Source organism: Lolium rigidum, chromosome 3 (genome assembly GCF_022539505.1).
Source record: "Lolium rigidum isolate FL_2022 chromosome 3, APGP_CSIRO_Lrig_0.1, whole genome shotgun sequence".
Taxonomy (NCBI): Eukaryota; Viridiplantae; Streptophyta; class Magnoliopsida; order Poales; family Poaceae; genus Lolium; species Lolium rigidum.
Genome location: NC_061510.1, coordinates 131420189 through 131441332, shown reverse-complemented (window position 1 = coordinate 131441332; position 21144 = coordinate 131420189). Strand labels below are relative to the sequence as shown.

General features: G+C 42.5%; 1 protein-coding gene and 2 long non-coding RNA genes across 10 annotated transcripts in view; 1 reads left to right on the top strand and 2 right to left on the bottom strand.

Annotated features, from left to right (window-relative positions):
* The first annotated feature begins 4872 nt into the window (after positions 1 to 4872).
* The window catches only part of LOC124702343 (protein SUPPRESSOR OF QUENCHING 1, chloroplastic), a 28672-nt gene continuing 12400 nt past the window's right edge, over positions 4873 to 21144 (top strand). Inside the window, exons 1-10 of one of the 3 annotated variants that reach the window (XM_047234472.1) lie at positions 4873 to 5248; positions 12594 to 12694; positions 12778 to 12834; positions 12912 to 13006; positions 13503 to 13602; positions 16774 to 16832; positions 18991 to 19118; positions 19415 to 19538; positions 19839 to 19926; positions 21041 to 21119. In XM_047234472.1, coding sequence (XP_047090428.1) covers positions 4888 to 5248; positions 12594 to 12694; positions 12778 to 12834; positions 12912 to 13006; positions 13503 to 13602; positions 16774 to 16832; positions 18991 to 19118; positions 19415 to 19538; positions 19839 to 19926; positions 21041 to 21119 — 1192 coding nt within the window. In that variant the 5' untranslated portion in view covers positions 4873 to 4887. Of the gene's footprint in view, positions 5249 to 12593; positions 12695 to 12777; positions 12835 to 12911; positions 13007 to 13502; positions 13603 to 16773; positions 16833 to 18990; positions 19119 to 19405; positions 19539 to 19838; positions 19927 to 21040; positions 21120 to 21144 lie in introns of all 3 variants that reach the window. The other 2 variants (XM_047234471.1, XM_047234470.1) reach the window with 2 other exon arrangements.
* Positions 6102 to 11777, bottom strand: LOC124702344. Of its 6 annotated transcripts, none has more exons than XR_007002419.1 (11): positions 11707 to 11777; positions 11425 to 11510; positions 10946 to 11229; positions 10612 to 10785; positions 10319 to 10476; positions 10097 to 10224; positions 9920 to 9997; positions 9512 to 9573; positions 8233 to 9426; positions 6606 to 6739; positions 6102 to 6527 (listed from the first exon to the last, which is right to left on the bottom strand). It is a non-coding gene; the product is annotated as an uncharacterized LOC124702344 (long non-coding RNA). The 6 variants fall into 6 exon arrangements; XR_007002422.1 differs by having other exon boundaries at positions 6102 to 6739; positions 8233 to 8323; positions 8444 to 9426; XR_007002418.1 differs by having other exon boundaries at positions 6102 to 6739.
* Positions 14714 to 16355, bottom strand: LOC124702345. The gene is made up of 2 exons (XR_007002424.1): positions 15968 to 16355; positions 14714 to 15320 (listed from the first exon to the last, which is right to left on the bottom strand). It is a non-coding gene; the product is annotated as an uncharacterized LOC124702345 (long non-coding RNA).

The following is a 21144-nucleotide window of genomic DNA, read 5'->3' as shown; positions in this document are numbered from 1 at the left end:
GGCATTCCATTTAGTTCATACTAGCTACTTCTTAATTGCATTGGCCTTTCTTCCATTTTAGTGCCGATGATTAGAATGTTTGGTCACCTATACGCCGCAATATACTTTGTAGATGAGCCCCCTTTCACGGCCGCCGTTCCGTGAACGAGTCCTTGATGAGACAACAACGCCGACATGCCTCTCCGGCGCAGAGCACCACTTTTCTTCTCTCACCGTCCGAGTACGTGAACGAGTCCTTAATGCCAAGACGGTGCCAGCCCCCTAGCATCATGCCGACCCTGTTGTCGCGCTTCAGGCCGTGTCGATCATGCGCCCTGCACTCTTCGCCTTCTTGCCCGGTGAACGAATAGACTAATCGTTGGAATAAGGAATCCGATGACGGCCGATCGCAATTTAATCTTGCGACCGGCTTTCATCGGTTTCCTTATTCCAACGATCAGCCTATTGGTTCACCGGCAAGAAGGCGAACAATGCAGGGCGCGGGACACACGGCTTGAAGCGCGGCAACACGGCCCGACATAATGCCGGGCAGGCCGGCACGGTCTTTGCATCAAGGACTCGTTCACCGGACAGCGAGGACCGGCGTGGTTCTCGCGCCGGAGATGCAGATCGGCGTTGTTGTGTCGTCAAGCACCCGTTGACGGAACGCCGACCGGGGAAAGGGGGCCCTTCGCAAAGTATTTGTGTTGACCAACAATGTATGAGGCACATATTCTATTTTGTCATTCCATTTGCTTTGAGATTTTCAAAATGCCGATGATTAAAATGCTTGGTCACCGTACACTCAGGGGCGGTGTTAGTGAGCCTCGTGTGATTGCACAAATATCAATCTCTTGTGCATCCTACCTGGCTCGCTAACTCCGTCCCGGAATGTTAATATTTGTTTCGACCAACAAAGTATGAGGCCCTTGTCATTCCATTTGCTTTGGTATTTTCAAAATGCCGATGATTAAAATGTTGGTCACCGTACACTTGGGGGTGGCGTAAGTGAGCTCGGTAAGATAGCACAAATATCAATCTCTTGTGCATCGGACTTGGTCTCACTTACGCCATCCCTAAATGTTAATATTTGTGTTGACCAACAATGTATGAGGCACTTATTCCATTTTGTCATTCCATTTGCTTTGACATTTTCAAAATGCCGATGATTAAAATGTTTGGTCACCGTACACTCGGGGGCGGCGTAAGTGAGCCTGGTAAGATAGCACAAATATCAATCTCTTGTGCATCGGACTTGGTCTCACTTACACCGTCCCCGAATGTTAATATTTGTGTTGACCAACAATGTATGAGGCATTTATTCCATTTCTCTTGTGCATCGGACTTGTTGGTCTCACTTTCTTCCATTTTCATCATAGTAGGAACTGGATGAAGGACCCCGATGCAAGCGAGCCTGGTGGGTAGAGATGACGGAGCAAAGGAGGAACCGGATGAAGACTACTTTGTATCTCGAAATTGTGAATTTTGTATGAATTAAGAGTTGTATGCAAAACATTTGACACTTGCCACTATATATGTATCTCGATCGGGCTCTAAGTAATGTGATGATGATGTCTATGTTATATCTGTGCAATGTACATGATATTTATATTATATCCGAATGTTGCCGTATATAACCTGTGTATCCGTGTATCCGTATTGCTGTCTATAAACCGCATGTGTATGTGTATAGCGAGCAGCACAAAATCGTGTATAATACAAGCAAATTCTCGTGGCGCACTAAAAACCAATTCTGTGGCGCACGCTTTCACGTGGCGCACCTAAGGACACGTGCGCCACGAAACCTTAATTCCGTGGCGCATGAGCGAGTGCGCCACGTAAACCTTATTTTTGTGGCGACGTTTCTGTGGCGCACCTCCCATGCGCCACAGAATCCATTTTTCGTGCGCCACTGATGAGGCTTTTCCTACTAGTGGCCATGCCCCATGGCGCCCCTCGAAGCCAACATTTACTGAGGAGAGAAGATCACCGACGATGAACGCGCGACCCTCCTGAAGCGAAACTGCCACGATGCTGCAGCCGAAATACTCCTTGTCCGCAACCGGACTTCCACCGTAGTGCAGCTCTTGCGGGGCCCAAGGGATGATGGCGGCGTGACCTTAATCTCCACGAGTGGTCCTGCTTCCGCGGGCGCCCCACCGGCGGACGTCGTGGAGGCCACAACTCGCACGCGCGGTGTTGCTCCCACCGCGCCTCAACTGTCTACGCCGGCTTGACATCAACCTCCACGCGCCGCGCCCCCACCTTCGACGGTGGCGCTGCTCCCGCGCCGTCCCCACGGTCGACGGCGGCGCTATACCCGCAGAGCCCCACCGGCAACCTCGGCGCTGCTCCCGCGGCGCCCCACCAGCAAACTTGGCGCGGCCCACCGGCCACCGCGGAGCCCTCAATGGCGGCGACGGCGGCCTGCTGCATCCACGGAGGCAACGACCTCTCTGGTGCTCTCCGCGGGATGGTGCTTCTCTAGATCGAGAGAGAAAAGTGAGAAAGATTGTGCGGCTGAGAGTAACGCGTGGAGGGATAAGAGCATCTCCACTCGTCTCCCCACACAGCCCCCCACGACCACTTTTTTTCATCCGGACGGCGAAAAACGGTCCAGTCAGGCCCCGGTTCCTCGTTTTGGTCCGGATTTGAGCCTATTTTCGTCCGGACTCTCCATGCCATCCTCGGTTTCCCGGGAGTCTCCCGGGGACTCCGGATGAAGCTAAACCAACCGCCCACGCCCACGTGTCTCCTCTTTCGTCCGGATTCCCCAAGCCATCCTCTTTTTCCCCGAGAAACGCCGCTTGGGGAGCACACGACTAGGAAACTACTCCTCCCCACGCCAAATCTTCCTCCAATCCGGACGAAAATTTCGCCGGATTTGGGCGTGGGGAACGCCAACGAGTGGGGATGCTCTAAGTTCCAGCTAGGACGTACGGCGTATATAGGAGCGATGCGTTTTTGCGAATCTCGCGAGCCGCCGCACAGAAGGGGAGCCGATGCGGCGCTTCTCTATAGAATTTCCCTTCTATGTAAGATACTATGACATTTATATTATGAGAGAATTCCTTATATGACACTACTTCTAAATATGATTCCTTATTTGGCACTTGGAATTTTTCTCTTCCCAACATGACACCAAGTGTAATTTTTTTTGCCTTATATGTCATGTAGGGAAGCGGAAAAATTGAATGTCAAATAAGGAATCATATTTAGAAGTAGTGTCATATAAGGAATTCTCATACAGTTTATCTAGATTATTTGTCTTAGGGGTTTGCTCCTGTACAACCCCCTCCCCTCCAAACTTAGTAAAGGTAAATATTCTCTTTAGCCCTTAATTACCTAATTATTCGTGTGAGCCCCAAATCTTTACTCACGGAGTGGGTCGAGTTTATCCTGGAGAATGACAACGAAACCTACCAGTTGATCGATTCAAGTGCGCTGAATTCGTGTGTGCTAGCTACAAAGCAACGAAAGAGTAAAGACAGTAGTTGATTGAGTAGCTAGCTAGCTTGGCTACTTAGTATAATCGGCGGACGGCCGGAGGCCAGCTTTGGACAGCGGAGAATCGCTCAACCACGTCGTCGTCTTCATTGCTGGACAATACTCAGCGACAGGGGCTTCGCCATCTTTCACTTTGTACAGCTCGAGGTCCCCACCGGCTCTCTGCTCACAATTACCGGCTTGCCTCCTCTACTTGCAGACACCAGAGCTCGTGCCGGCCACCACCTGCTGGCGCATCACTTACCACCGGCGAGAGCAACGGGATGCCGGCTACCATTGCCCAGGACGCTCCACCGCGGTGAGGGAGGGCTGCCGCAATCGGCAACCGGTGGCGCGTGCGCTGTCGCCATCAACTCCCGCTCCGCGCTGGAGACGATCCGTTCCTTTTCGTGAACTCTGCATTCACCGGCAAGAAAAATTGCACGGTGTCCATCGTCAAGGTAGCGTCGTGGAAATCCTGTCCTATGTTTGTGGTGACATACGTAGGTAGAAGAGCCATATTTGTAATAGGGTCAGATCTTATTTACAAATCAACTAAACACCTCAGTTACGAAGAGGTACGATTTAATCTCCACCGTTTATAATACTGAGTTTGGGGGAGGGGTTGTACCGGAGCAAACCCCTTTGTCTTATCTACTGTAGTTTATTTTTGGATTAAAAAAACCGCTCACCTCAGGAACGTTCCTCGCGCCTCATTTTCGTTTTCCATTTTCGTGTGATTCGAGTCGATCAGACGATCACGTCCAAGAATAGATAAGGCTGCACAATCGCAGTTTGTGTGCGTGCCACAGCCCAGACCCCAGAGGCAAGCAAGGCATGAGCCGGGGCAGTTTGCCTGCCACAAGCAGCAAGCAGCAAAGCACAGCCGCGGATGGAGTGAGATCAGGTGACATGCACCTTTTGCATGTCACCGTGTGACATGCGGCCTAAATCTAAATTTAAATTTTGCGAAAAAATCTGAAAAAAATCATGTATGTTCACAACACATATTAAGACAACCCCTAAAATTTTCAGATCAAAATTCGAAACATACGTCGAGAAACAAAAAAGAGAAATCTGTCATGAATAGTTCCCGAATTCAAATCTGAGTTTCTCTGAGACTATTCACATCTGAGTTTCTCTTTTTTGTTTCTCGACGTATGTTTCGAATTTTGATCTGAAAATTTTAGGGGTTGTCTTAATATGTGCTGTGAACATGCATGATTTTTTTCAGATTTTTTCGCAAAGTTTAAATTTAGGTTTAGACCGCATGTCACACGGTGACATGCAAAAGGTGCATGTCACCTGATCTCACTCCGCCGCGGATACCCATCCACTCGTGCACCGCGGCCGCCCCGCCACATAAACCCGTCCCCAACCACCACCGCACGCGCTCCAGCCTCCCACTCCCCAACGGCTACCATGGCGCGCCAAATCGCGCCTTCCAGAACCTTCCACCCGCTCCTCGCCTCTCGCCACTACCCGCCCACCTCCCCGGCGCCGCCGCCCCGCCCCATCCTCCTCCCCAAAGCCCCCCGGTCACGGGCCACCGCCGCCGCTCCGCGACTCCCTCGCAGGGTCGTCGCCGCCTCCGCCCCGGCGTCTTCCTCGCCGCAGACCGAGGCGGCGGCGGGGGCGTGGGGGAAGGTCTCCGCCGTGCTCTTCGACATGGACGGCGTGCTCTGCAACAGCGAGGAGCCGTCGCGCCAGGCCGCCGTCGACCTCTTCGCCGAGATGGGCGTCCACGTCACCGTCGAGGACTTCATCCCCTTCACGGGCACAGGTGATGATCTATCTGCCGGTGCTACTGCTCGTACTGGACGATCGGATATGCAGTATATATACCATTTCGCTGTGTAACTGTAACCAACAGTATACCACTACCACAATAGCATACTGCCACCAGAATAATTCGACGATATGCTCTAGCCCTAAGTTCTGTGCTCTTAAGTTTTCTAGTAGTATATTATTGTAAGCTATTAGTCTGTTTTCTCAGGTTCAGCACTGTTGTGATTTCTTGGCAATTGTACTGGTCACTTATTTATCATATGCTTATCTGACAGTAACCGTAACTCCCCAGAAATTACCATTTCTAATGTTAAATAATTTCACATTCTGTCACTGCCAGTATACTGAACTGAAAAAAACAATGCCGCATCAGAATATACTCAGGAGAGCATGCCATCTCATGATGATTATGCACTGAAATTTATATTCACCGATACACGCTTTCTGATACTCTACCGGGGCTAGTTATAAATCTTCAGATGTATGAGGCTAGTTATACTTACTAGATTTAGATGTGCGCCTTGGCGCACGATCCCGTGGAGCTCGTGTTGATATTCATTTATATAACGGCGGTAAAGTGTCGATATGATTTTAATTTTTTTAGCTTTGACAAAACAAAGTCATTAGGATGCACACCATTGACGCGGCCCGTCTTTCACATTAATGAACTTTTATAAAACACTTCATAGCAGGATAAGAGAACAACCACATGCTCTTAGCAAAACATGTGCATCACCCAGGTATAACTGATATTTTAGCCTCTAGTAAAACTCTATGTTAAGTATACAAATCAATGCTAAGTAGTTGGCAAATAAGAAAATGTAGATAAGTAGGGAAACATATCACACTTTAGAACCAGGCATCGTACATGGTGCTCACTATTCATAAATAAAATGTACCGAAGAGTTAAGAATTCACATAACTGGAACAAGCACATACATAGGTTACACCAGTCTACCAAGGTCCAATAAACATGAAACTTGGTAACATAAGGTAACCAATTCTACTACCCATATCAGGCAGTGGGCACCTACTTCAAATGTACAATACAACCATAAAAGAAATAACAAATTATTCATAGTCCAGGGCATGCGAAGAACACATCACCAACATCCATTAGAAGTTTATAACATGACAGGCTGGAATCAGAGGCTGGTAAACAAACAAAAGAGGAATGGTGTCACCTAAAATGGTTGTCTAACACCGAGCCCATATGAGGATGATAGTTCGGTTTTCTTCTTGATCTATGTCTCCATATGTGCCTTCTTCGATGGCTGTGTATGCATAAAAAAATGGGTTAGCAAAGGGAAATGGAGATACACTGCCTGGGTTATAAATCAAATTTTGTATACATGCAAAGAATCCACTTGTCCATTCTACAGTATTTGAAATATCCACGCGGTTCCGAGAATTAAAGAATCTTGGTGGAGTCGAACCACTTCCGTCCAAGAGTTAACCATACACAAAAACTCCACGGAGAATCTGTCTGAACAGAGAATAGATTCAAAATCGTAGCGCATAAGCAAGAGCCGATTAACATTGGCACATTTATGGATTTGGGAGAAATTGAAGTAACAAATGTATCAACTTCTACTGCTGATATATTATACTACCTCCATACCAGATTAATGAGCAATTACACATTTCGAGAAACAAGTTTAACAATTAATTTGGTCAAGAAAATATGAGATATATGCCACAAAAATTATATCGTTGGATTCGTATTCAAAGAATGTTTTCAATAATATATTTTTTGTGATATATGTCTTATATTTTATTGACCAAATTAGTAGTCAAACTTGTTATTCGAAGTGCGTAATTGCCCATTAATCCGGTATGGAGGTAGTATTCTAAGTTCATAAAATAGCCCATATCAATTGGAAGAACTAAGTAATTTGTATATCCATATAAATTTCATAATAAAAAATCTCAAAGTAATGCAGGTATAGGAAAAGAACAATCTGCAAGTTAGGTCACTCAGGAATTAAGAAATCCTGCAAAATATTACAAAATGGTATCAAAGTTTCTGTAAGTGGTGTAGGATCATCTGTGCTGGAACCTAAAGCAAATCATCTTCATAGCAAGTCTAAATTCAGAGGTCCCACGCTTGGATATAGTGATCTTGGTTAATGTATGAACTGAAGACAATACTTTTTCTTTTTTGTTTTGAGAAATAAGACAATACCTTACCTAGTAAGCAATCAAAGAACCAAAAGTACATGTGGGGGGACATTAGAAATATATGAAGAAACATAACGTAAACAGAACACCCAGTGTCTGCGTTTCATCAAATAGGCAGTGGGCATTGAACCTGTCGCTCTACACTCAGTCGCATTTCAAGTAGCCACGGAATCAGCCACAATACTATACTTCTGGTAATACTTTCATTTAAAAAAGAATGCACAAAAAACTTGTATAGAACAAACTCATCTCTGTGCAGCCCAATTCTTGTTTTTAGGAGGAAAGCTAATATATTACTCTGAATCATAGATTACAATCTCGTTTAACATGAGTTCTGCAATAGGAGTTGGCACAGGCGCCAGCCACAGATTACAAGCACGAGAACTATTGCAGAACAGTTCGCGTCAAATCAGCAACCTGCTAGTCGATTTTGGCCAAAGCAGAAACATTCAAGACAAAGTAAGCATCAAGTTGGCCTCTACATGGACCAAATGGCTCTGATATAATTGGGCATTATATTCATATCAGTATCGCATAGCACCATGGATTAAGCAGGATAAAAAAAATCAGAAACCAATTTTCTTTATGGAAGATGTTTCACAGATAGTTGTACTATATGCACCTGAAGTTCTTAAATTGTATTAGTTTTCCTGGAAAGATTTGCAAATGTCATTTCATATTTGAACACGTTTTTTTACGACAGCTTAAATGTTTAAGCTGAATTGCTTATTTTGTATTGAACCTCTTGACTCTAGCTTTGCTGCATCCTACATGAAGATGCAAAGCTGAGAGACGTACCAAGATATTCTGAGATTTGATTAGTCGTGTGCATCTTGGGAGAAATTTATAGCTTGATTTCGCACATTCACATCATCAAATCCCACGGAGCCTACGACAAGTACAGATTAAGATGCAATTATATTATAATCAAACTAATAAAAGTATGTCTAGACATGAACCAATGAAATATCTTGTAAGAAGAGTACATAAAAAATATGGCAATTTCCACCTTTTAAGTGTTTGTCCTGGAAGACCAGTGAGGCACTCAGGATGCACCGCTTAATGTCAGTCATATAATCCAACTTTACACAACATTTATATCTGCATATCTCCGACCCTGTAACTCACAGACAGGGTACCACAAAACAACTCTAGTAGTATCTCGCTTTGACTTCATAACTGACTATGATGTTTGACAACTAATTTAGTGACTTAGTTATTTTTTTGTCCTTGTTCCTTTTTTTGCAAGGAGATCATTAATTTAATTTGTTAATTTGAATATCTTCTATTTAGTGTACTTTGTCACACAAGGTTCTACAACTGTGGGAGCATACGGCGTATGTAATACGAACCTGATGAAATCAAGGGGGGCCACTTTGTTGCCATATTCTTTGGCAAGATATAATAACTGGTCACTTGGGCACACAAATATTCAACAATACATAGTTTTCTTAGTTGGGAACCAATGTTGGATACCCAAAAGCAAACACGGGGCCAAAGACGCAGAAGAGAAGTCTATATACAGACCTGATAGCCATATAAATCAGCAGCATCCACCTTAGCTCCTTCTTTCAGTAATTCAGCAACTTGAACATGACAGGTACAGAACTCCAGTTAAATGATCTGTTCTCAGCATGATCCACAACATATATATCTGCAACATGTTGTACAAAAAGCGCAAAATCAACAAAACGATTAGATGAATATAAAAAAGACGGAAGCCCAGAAGTTTTGCCTGTCGTTGCGGTGGATGAGGCAGGTGAGAATCTGGAGCATCAATTACAGCCTGACCAACTTGACATAGAAGGCGAACAACTCATATGAAAAATAATCTAATGCAATAATATGAGCACAAATAGTTAATATGCACGTAATCAACTTTTCAGACTGAGGATGAGGAGCTAACTCTTCCACAGTTTTAGACCCACGCTCAGACATGGTTTCCCAAACAAGGCCCTCTTGACATCTGAAACGGTGGTACTCTTGCAATCGCTGCATAACACGCAAGATGACATTATACAACGAAAACCTGCATGTAGACAAAGTGGCAACGAAGCTTCGGGACATGAATACGTACCTAGGTCCAGGAGGCTTCACAACCAATGGCGGTGTCAGCAGGAAGATTATTTCAGAGCCGACCTGTTTATATAAGGTTGGGTAAGGAACTGGATACATATCTAACTAAGGAAGCCAAAACAGAGCTACCAAGGGAGAATCGTGGCAAAAGAACAGGCGATATCTATATGCCATGCAGAAGAAAGTATTCTACTGCACCAAACATGACGTAAAAGCAACCGATACATCAGAAGGAAAAGGACCGGTACCAAAAAACGACTGGTACATAAGAGTGCATAATAATACATAAAAAAATCAGATTGTATCATACATTAAAAGACGAGAAGAAAATTGAAGAATAAAAATCACAACAATAAGATCTAAATAGATGAACTGGTTATCACATCACAAAGATATTGTGTAGCATTACCTTTCTAAGATAGATCTAGCACAATGCACAATCCACAGGGGACATCATTGACAGTTGACTTGCATCAAAAATAGCCACCTTTAAGAGGACAATACATGACATAATAATTAGCTAATAGCACCCGTTAATTAGAAGTTTCAAATAAATAGTGAAATTTTAGAGATATGGAAAGAATACCTGACCATTTTGATATCCAACTGCAAGGACCTCGCCTAAACATGTAAATCAGAGGGATCGCACATGGGAATTTAATGCAAGAAAGGTAACATGACAATGGAATCCTCTCCCATGATGAACAACATGAACTGAAATAAAATTACCAGAGATGAAGGTTGAGGAAGATGAAATGAACCACAAACCAAAACCAAAATAGGACGATATCTCAAGCATGCATATTACCTCTAGAATGCTAGACATGTATTACTAATTGTGGAGATGCTTCTTATCACATAACCAGGTCTCATATATGGTAGAACATGAAAACACCTGAGTGCCAACCTATTTTTTCCGAGAACTTGCTCTAGACCGACTTCCTTAATATCACAGTTGATAGGTTCCTAAGAAACATAAATATTCAGTTAGATGGTCAAGAAAGCAAACGGCATAAAACTGCTATAGAAACACATATAAAACTGGGCACTGCTATCTTAGCTTAGAAATTGATATAAACATCAGAGGCTATTGAAACTTACATCTAAATAACACCACCATGGGCGCACTATGGTGCACAATTTCCAACCAACCGATGCACACTTTGCCTCCTCACAGTAGCACCGCAATTTCCCAATTCCCCACATTCAATCTGGGCGAACACTTATTTATCCCCATGAATCAAGGTAATCATTCACCATAGGAACCTGCAAGTACTAAATAAAAAAAGAATCAGTGATAGTAAATCTCATATATAGGGTATAAGACTGACCATAACCAAGCAATTTCGTCCCCTTTAAACAATTGATAAAATCTATTCCGATAATTAGATACTCAAATAGTACTGTGAAGGACATTATAGAATAGAGTTATTACCTCTAGAAAGAGGTACTGAAGCATACATGTATCCAGAGAACTAAGAGCAACAGGTTTCTCATGGACCACAACAAGACCAAAGTATCAAAACAAGACCAAACATGCCTAATCAGCTGGTCAGCCTTGTTGATGTTTGCAAGAGAATCAGTGAGCTTAGTAGGCTGAGAGAAAGACCTGCTCAGCACCAAATAGAGCTTTGCGAAAATGCTCAATCTCAATTTAGCATCTGAGGCGATCTGTAGGCACCTCATAGTTTCCCGAGAATTACCAACCAAATCAGCAACCTACAATACACCTCTTGCACATTAGCTAACAGCCTACATACAAAGAAAAATTAATCTATGCAAGTAAATGGGCACCACCTCTCCATTACTGCCACACAAAGCAGATCTGCTAGGCTACACATATAATCCAAACCAACTACAAGTATAAAAAAATTCTAGCAAGGTATGGAGACAGACATAGCACATATAACTTACTTGGCTTAGGCTCCGCCGTTGAGAAGAATAGTGTCAGTATGGGCTGCGCTTCTTTTTCAAGCCACCACCAAGAGCTGTGGGTCGATCTATTAACAGTCACCAAACAAATCATTCAAATGAGAGGTGTTCGTGAGTGGATCATAGAAAGGGAGGGGGAAGAGGAGAGAAATAGAGAATCTATAGAGGTGGTCACGTTGAGGTATAGGTGCAGCTCCACACAGGGCCAGTAGGGGTGAGCCCCATGAGGAGGCACGGGTAGATGATGTGGGAGAGGAGACTCACCTAGGCGTTGCCCTCTGTTAGGGTTTGGCGGCTGCTCGTGCTCCATGGCGGCTCGTGTGGGTGGAGACGGTGGGCGAGCTGGGGCGCGGCGGCGACTTGGCCGGGTCCTCGGGGTCGACGGCGTCGGCCGCCTGGCTGAGCGGGACCGACGTCGACTCCTTCTCATCCGCCATGGCGCTTCTCCCCAACCTTCCTGCGGGGCGGCGTGCTGGCTAGCGCTGGCTGCGGCGGGAGGCGCGACGCGTGCGCGGGGAAGGTTGGGGGTTGGAAACAGGCATGGGAGAGGAGAACTACGGGCGGCCAGGAGGCGGAGCGGCGCCGCGCGACGCGCGAGGAGAAGAACGCGAGGGATTGGGGAGCAGCTGTCTGCGAGACGATTGGGAGAGGAGGACGAGGGTTGCGTCTGCGTGTCGCCGGGCCGGGATGGGCTTCACGTGACCCATGGATAAAAAGCGGGTCTGCGGGAGGGCCTTACGCCCTGGACGAAACGGCCGGCCGAGATCGCGCCACGTCACCTCAATCGGACGGCCCAAAATCCAAACGGCTGTGAGGCCCCCTATGGGGGGCATCATATACACCTTTAGATACGCATAAATGCTTTTACCTGTCACTGCATTGGTGGACATTTTAAAATACGACCTCATGGCCTGGTTCAAGTACCATCAAGATAGCAGAACAAGCATGCCTAGCATCCATGTGCAACAAAAGAGGAAAAAAACAGAAGAAAGGTTCTCGAGCTGCCGCCTACTGCTAGCAGACCCACCTGCATTTTGGTGGACATGATATGAAACATTTAAACTTTTTGGATGATCCGTGTTGTACCATAAAAGAACCATTGCCAGCTTCACATTTTTTACTTGTTTCCAATGTGGATTAAAATTGATTAGGTGAGGCCAATTTCCTTGGAGGTGTTGCTAGGGTGAAAGGAGTGAAAGATTTCAACACTGAAAATGCCAAGAAGCGCTTTTTTGAGATATACCTTAACAAGGTTAAAGTTTCGGTGCAATCTGTTTTGTCCATTCTTCATTTGTGTTGGTTGCACCATCTGAATTATTATGTTCTGCTATGCAGTATGCTAAGCCAGATTCTGGGATTGGGTTCCCAGGGGCTCTGGAACTCATCATGGAGGTATTTGCAGTTGCCTGAATTGAAATTTTCTGCCACCTTAATGGTGTTATTAGTGATAAGTTGCTTTGTCGATACAGTGCAAAAATGCAGGTCTGAAGATCGCCGTTGCATCTAGCGCTGATAGGGTTAAGGTTGACGCAAATCTGTCTGCTGCTGGTTTGCCCGTGTCACTGTAAGTCTCTCGTTTTATCTGAATCCCAAGACAATCTTTTAAACGTTCATTGAGTTTTTCATCTCATAAACATTCCAAAGTTCTGATTCATGCTTACCATGTCAATATTATATCTTTAATGGACAAATGCAAAACCCTGGATCAAAGTTGGAATGAAAGGACTGACTTTTTTTTATGCTACTCTGATATTGTACACCATCAGTACATTTATGTCCAAACTGAACCAGTAAATTTCAACATTTTCTTTGCATCCTGGACCTGCTCAATGCCAATTTCCTTCTGGCTTCTTTGCAGCCCTTTGTTTGAAAACCAGTATTTCATTGCTTTACCAGTCTGGGGCTTTATTCAATTGAAAGCACTACAAGTACCGCAGAAGCAATTTTGAACTTGCCCCGACTTCAAATAAAACAGAAGATTTGACTATTGCATTGATTTTAGCCTTTCCAGCTTTGCTCCATGTACTGTTTGGTCTTGATGAACCTTTTACAAATTTCAGATTTGATGCCATCGTGTCTGCTGATGCATTCGAAAATTTGAAGCCTGCTCCAGACATATTCCTTGCAGCATCTAAGAACTTGGGAGTTGGCACTAATGAGGTAATCTATTTTGCAAATCAAATACAACAACCCTCTTATGAAGCGTCAGAAATTTATGATCTTCTGGCTGTGGAAAATATATACATTGCTCGGTTCAACTGAGAGTGGCTTCGGCAAATCTGCAAATATTCTGATTTAATCTCCGTTGCTGCTTAAATGAAAATTTGCAAGGTCGATAGATCTCTAGTGTTAATAAATAAACCTGCTATATGGACATCCTAAATAAAATGGACATAAGTGAAGGCTAGAAGTATATATATTCTTTTGCTTATAATCCTAGTTTGAGTAAGTTACGTAATTTTGTAGCTTGTTGATGTTTCTAGTCTAGATAAAAAGCAACAGTTCTAGTTCAGCATTATGAAATATGAATACATTCATGTACACCATTTAATATGTCGCTGTTTGAAATATCATTAGGAAATTCATCATTTGTGGCCATATTTATGTACTTCCGTGACTTAAATGTAGACTATTGCTGGATATTTTTGGGTAATTGGGTGTGATGAATGATAGGTTGGTTGCTTACCTGTTAGGTACCCAAAGACATGGTGGAAGGGGTTAGATCTAATGTTGAATGTTGTTCTACCACTTGGTTCTCTTTCTATGTGCAGAGTCTCATTGTATGACGGATTGGGCGAAAACTGAATATGTTTCTATTGTTACCATAATATGAGAGTCTCATTGTATGACGGATTGGGCGAAAACTGAATATGTTTCTATTGTTACCATAATATGCAAGTGTTTGATAATTTTTTTCTCTTGGCGGGGTTAAGGCGCTTTGCATCCTGCCACTGCATGCGACCGCCCCTGACACATCTTGTCACGCCCCAAGCCACAGCCTAGAAGAATGACAGCCGCCGTATGCTTATGATTTGAAGGAACCATAAGCATACAAGGCTAAATAGTGAAATATCATTGACAAATGCCAAGCAAGGTCTCCACTTTATTCATTATCAAATATTACAAGTACAACTTATTTATTACAACACTAGTGATATATCTTTTGTTGGTATTTCACTCCTCTTCTATTCTAGGTGCCGTCATATAGATTCCAGTCATCACCTCTTGATCATAAAATTACTCTGCACATACCAGATAAAAACAAAAGACGGTGAGTATGTTAAACATACTCAGCAAGAATATACAGATTTTACAGTCTATTGTACACACATAGTTCAGCAGGGTGCGATATGCCCTCATAGCGACTAAACGCCTTTTGGCATAAACCAAGTACAACCAACATGAATATCCTCCTTAATATATGTAACATAAAACTCAAGTTTTAGTTAAACCTCTGCAGAGTATCAGCAAATCAATTGTCATAATCCCACCTCGTGATATTATCGATCTCTGAGAATCACGTCGCCGAGTACCCTACTTGTGTGGGCCTTCCCATCCGGGCCTGCCATCCCACACCTTTCAGGTATCGACCGTCTCAGGCTGGATACACCACACTTTCCATGATTATGACCAACCAATTTGTTGATATATGATCCCATATTTTATCTTCTTGACCAATATACAACAATTAACATATGCTGAAAATGCAAAGGAAATAGCTCTACCGATATAGAGATATAGCAAACAATACACATATAAGCATCGCAATCAAATAAATCAATCAAGGAATGAAGGAAATACAAAGCACACAAGAAGATTCTGGTATACGCAGCTTGCCTTGAGTATCCTCGATGATTAAATTTGTGTATCCTCCGTACCTAACCATGTTACATTGCAAAGGAAGACTTGGTAAATATAGTGATATTATTTCTCAGATGTTCATCATTTTACATTTTGTTAGCTAGACCAATCTTAGTTAACTTCTCCTTAAATGCTCATATGGTTCATGTGCAGATGTACTAGTTTTATTGCCATGTACGATCTTGTCATAAGTCATCCTGGTGTTCTGTTCATGTTTCCAATAATATATCCATATAAAGCTAGTTTTATTCATTTAATTAGTCCATCCGATCAATCTATGCGTATCAAATATTTCTAGATGATCTTATTTATTTATATCCACAAAAAATTAAATTTCATTTGCACGCAACGGCCATCCGGTCGACAAGCGCTCCGGCAGTCGTGGCGGTATTAACAGCCTTAATTAAGGTACTGACGTAGCTTGTTTATCAACAGTAACCACTACCACACCACATATGTGCAATATTTAGCTAGTTTGGTCAGAGCTAAAAGAAAGCAAGTAGAACATGCTCTTGGATGGAGAGATGCATGAATCGATTTAGCATGCTCCTGTTAGAATGGCCGATTTGTTCTTAAATAACTTGATCTAGTTTGCTAGTGTGAAGGTTTCTCCCTGGTTCCTGACACTCTGCAACTCAGAGAACAAGTGAAAGACGTCACTGACCTCTAGTTGGCAAACCAGCACCCTCCTAGCTCGCCCTTGTAAATCCAACGATGGAAATATCTCCTCCTTGTGGCCTCTACAATCTATTCTCCTCCTTCTGAACTAAGCACTCTGTACCAGTACAGTAGCTCACGGCTAGACAACTAACAGGGATAACTTGGTTGTATCGAGCGATGGCTGATGGAAGATGGGAGCTAGGCTATTTATAGGTTCTATCCTCGTACATGATTGGAGATATTTTCAGGCAGATCAGATAAGAATCGATGGGAGATGACTTAGGGTGCACTCCTCTGGATAAGATCAGGATATATTTTGGTCCAAGCAACAGATAACTTAGGAGCGAGGAGGTAGTAAAATATCTGGAAATCTTACTTAGAGATCCCTATTGTTATATTATGTTGGTTCTTTTATTTTCATTTGGCTGTGCAAGTTAATTCAAAAACACTTATTATTTTATTTTAAATTCATAATTGTTACTCGAGTGGCGAAATTTAAACAAGCAAAACTTTGGGTCATAACACATCTAGCACTAGATTCTTCGCTTGTTTTGATCTTAGGTGAGGATTTTTTTCATAGTTCTTTTGTTGTTATGTTGGTCGCGTGGTTGATGCCACTTGGTGAGCATGTACTGCTTTGTGCCTTCTTGGCGTTTTCTTCTACTATACAATAAACAAATGTGTGTTTGGGAAAAAATGCAAGTAACCGTCCCACTTTTGAGATTTTAGCTCTCTATTACTTGTTACATCCCTTCCATAGTTTGTCATGTAATTTGAATGTGAAACTTTGAACTTTTGATTTTGCATCAGTGCCTTGTGATAGAAGATGCGCTTGCTGGAGTTCAAGCTGCAAAAGCTGCGGAAATACGGTACAGATTGGATTCTTATCCTGCTGTTCCCTGCCTGGCTTATTTTGGTCATACTATACAAGTTCAAATATTTTCAGTTGATTCTATTAAATCTCTTACCACGGACTTGCATACATAATGGCATGTACAATGGTACAAACAGATGGTACCCTATAGCACCATCCATATCCATATTTTTAGTTTGTTCTTTCATTCTTTTGCTCTGTTCTGTTGCGTCGCCCCTTAGGGGGCATGTAACTTAAAACCTTCTATCTTTTCAATGAAATGAAACGCAAATGCTTTTTGCATTTTCTCGAAAAAATATGATCTATAGACTAAATTAGAGATTACACATAAACTGATGCCTGTAGGTGGTCTATTCATAGTACCAGAGTTGTGTGTGCGATACAGACAATTTACAACAACAACAATAACAGCATCAAAGCCTTTTTCCCAAGCAAATTGGGGTAGGCTAGATATGTCTGGTACTATGAAAGAAAACCAAAACAAGAAAAAGGAAAAAAGAAGAGTCTCATTCTCTCTCTTTGTTTTGTTTCTTCCACCTCATAAAAAAACAATGTGGCATCTCTTATAGACAGCTGATGGCATTCCTTTGGACATGTCCTCACGATATGCAGCAGAACATGACCACTCCTACAACGATAGTTATGCTTAAGTTCTTCAAATCCATATTTTCTCACAAGGGAATTAGTGAGTGGGGCTCAACCTTTATTAAATCAAACCATTACGGTTACAATCAGCAGAAATGTGCTGTCTACTAAGAAATCTGAGCACAACCCAAGCCACTCATGCGTTACATTGTAGCATGAGCCACCTGATTACCCAATCTTCCTACAAAGTTCAAAGAAAAATTCTGAAACAAAAGACTTAACGAACTTATTTCCTCCAATAATGGTGCTATGGTCGTCCTCTCACGAGTGCGAGCCCCCGAGCACCTGACTAGCTCCTGGCAATCTGTTTCAAAGACCACCTCCTGGTACCCTCTTGCACGTGCAAAGAGTACCGCGTCACGCATCGCAAGTGTCTCTGCGATGATTTATGCACATGTGTTATACTATTTTCGTCATTCTAAATATACTCCATTAGTAATTACTAGATACCCCTGTTTGAATTTTGTGAAAATTTTCATTCGAGCCAGTATTTGACATTGTTTGTGTAATAAAAGTGGTATATTGCAAAAAAAAAAGGCCCAATGATATGTTTTCATACTACTCATATTAGGGTACCATTTAGCATCATACAGATAGGATTGCCGTCCTATAGAACTTACCTTTTAGCCCCATATAGCATCACCGGTCTGACTGCTGCCCTATAGAACTTACCTTTTCGCTTTTGTGGGACCTTCTTTTCACATAGGATACCAGATGCTTGCCGCCACTTCAGCCACAGGATCAAGGAAGGGTGGATGAAGTGGCGGCAAGCATCTGGTATCCTATGTGACAAGAAGGTCCCACAAAAGCTAAAAGGTAAGTTCTATAGGATGGCAGTCAGACCGGCGATGCTATATGGGGTATAATGTTGGCCAACTAAAAGAAAACACATCCAACAAATGAGTGTCGCGGAGATGCGCATGCTACGATGGATTTGCAGCCATACAAGAAGGGGCCGGATTAGGAACGGGTAATTCGCGATAGGCTAGGGGTGGCACCGATCGACGAGAAGCTAGTCCAACACCGACTAAGGTGGTTTGGGCATATCCAACGGAGGCCTCCAGAAGCTAGAAGGGGAATTCTAAGGAGTATGGAGGAGACTAGAAGGGGTAGAGGACGACCAAAGTTGACTTGGGCGGAGGCGGTAAAAAGAGACTCGAGGGATTGGAATGTACCTGAAGTCTTGGCTCTTGATAGGACTGCATGGAGATCAGCGATCCATGTGCCGGAATCTTAGTTTACTCTCTTTTTTCCTTCTCATTCTTGTTTTGGCTTCCTTTTATTTCTGCCGGGTTTCATATCTAGCCTACCCCAACTTGCTTTGGAAAAAGGCTTTGATGTCGTCGTTGTTGTTCTTTTTTTTGTTTTCTCATATTAGGGTACCTTGGATTAATTAGTGGAGTATATTGAAAATGGTAGCATGTACTCACAGCTTTCAATATATCATTCAAATGAATCTGCTGTACCTCTTTGTCTTTCTGAACATGTTATGGTTATACATCTTGCAGATGTATTGCGGTGACGACTACTCTAGAGGAAGATGCATTACGACAAGCCAGTCCTGTGTTCATACGAAAAGACATTGGAGATATTTCAATTAATGACATCCTGTATGGTGGTTCTAATGCTTACCACAGTATGTAGTTCAAGCATAATAAATTTAATTGAATAATCTACCTTTTTTAGGAGAAACTGGAAAGAAAGACCTGTGTATGTTGTGTGCAACATTCACTTGTTTTGGTCTATCAGATTCAGTGAATAAGACCCTATATGGTTTTCATTAAAATGGAGTGTGTCAGGTTCTCTTGAATTGGTCCATCCAGAAACTATGTCATATTATCAATTGTTATTTCATTGACTCTGGACCGCTGGAGTTTTTCGCTTTGGCTTGTATCAGTGTACCTAGTACTGATTAGAAGAAAGTTGGTGCAGATGAACTGATGAAAAATACCGAGAATAGTAGTTCTTTAGGAAATGCTACTCCTGGGATTCTGAGCGGAGCAACTAATGCTGAATTTGTTTCGAACACAAACTCTCCAAGTTTCAAAGACCAAGGGTAAGGTCAGTTTCTGCAAAAGAAGCTTAATACTTATGTTGTAGAAACTTAGCTCTGCTCTTATCTGTTAAGTACTTAACTTGCAACTTATTTTGATTCCGTTTCTAGGGCTTGCATTTTACAGTGTAAACTATCTCATTAAATATTTTCCATCAGAGTTATTCGCTTTCCTTAATAACATGGTATTGCGGTTGTCAAAGAAATTAAGCTGTGTTCTTTTGATATGAGTTACTACTTAATATGTAGTTCGGACTATTTGTAACACATGATTGATTGACATCCAAAGAAGAAATTTTGCAGGTTGTTGGGTTCTCGCCGTGATATATTAAGATATGGGAGTCTTGGAATAGCTTTTTCCTGTCTTTTCTTTACCGTCAGAAATTGGAAGGTAATATTGTATGCTCCCAAGTACGAGTATGTTTCACGCTTCTGCCTTGATTATGTTGATTAATTAATATGTGTATAAGTGGTGTTTATTCAAGCTGCAAATCATCCATTTAAAACATGTGTCAGAATATTCAGATTACCTTACAAGTTCCGCTAGAAAAGATACAATCATCTTAAGCCTTATCGTAGGAGAAGTGAAAATTGTACCAATTTATTCCAGTTTGGTGGTACATGGTTTTGAGGTTAGCGAGGCAGATTGTCGATATATGTCCTCATGTACTCATAGTAGGTAAACCATCCATTTAAAACATGTGTGAGGATATTCAGATAACTTGCAAGTTCCGTTAGGAAAGATACAATCATTTTAAGCCTTATCGTAGGAGAAGTGAAAATCATACCAATTTATTCCAGTTTGGCGGTACATGGTTTTGAGGTTAGCGAGGCAGATTGTGGTACGTCCTCATCTACTTCATCAGCAGAGTTTTAGCAATGTGAGCCTGCACTCATAGTAGGTAACTTTTCATGAAACTTTTCATTGTACACCAACGTGGTAGTTACGGAGTACTTGAGGTAGTCTGTTGTAGATATTGGAATGTACTACTTATATATACTAGCTGAATGCCACTACTAAAACAAAACCACCGGTTCTTTGGAGCTTCCTATTAAAACTGCTCATCCCATGGGCTGTGGCACCATCGATACAATTAACACTTGCTAATATGTCATTATGGGTTTTATGGCTATAATCTGACAGAAAAATGAGATGTTGTGTTGCGCGTCAATGGTTAATAGTCTAATACAATAGGGGATGGCACAGGTCGAATAAACCTAAAGATCTGCAGTGTTGACTTCTGGTTTCATGGGAGCATGACTGCATGGGAGGGTCTATTCCAAAGAGCACTAGTAAAAATAACAATGGTTTTGCTGATCCTCATTAAAGAAGTATTGGTTGAACATTGTATGTTTAATTCTTCAAATCAATTTCTACAATTTATGCTGCATCTTGAAGTTTCTGCTTCATTCTGCACATTTTGTACTGTTTTCAGTAAATTCTTTGAGGCACATATGAACTGTATTGAGATTGATTTGTCAACTATTTCCTTCAATTTATTCAGGCAATGCAGTTCGCATCTCCTAAAGGTCTGCTTAATTTCTTGACGGGTGGGAATAGCTCAATATTTGCAACCAATGGAAGTAAGCACGAATATATTCAACCCAA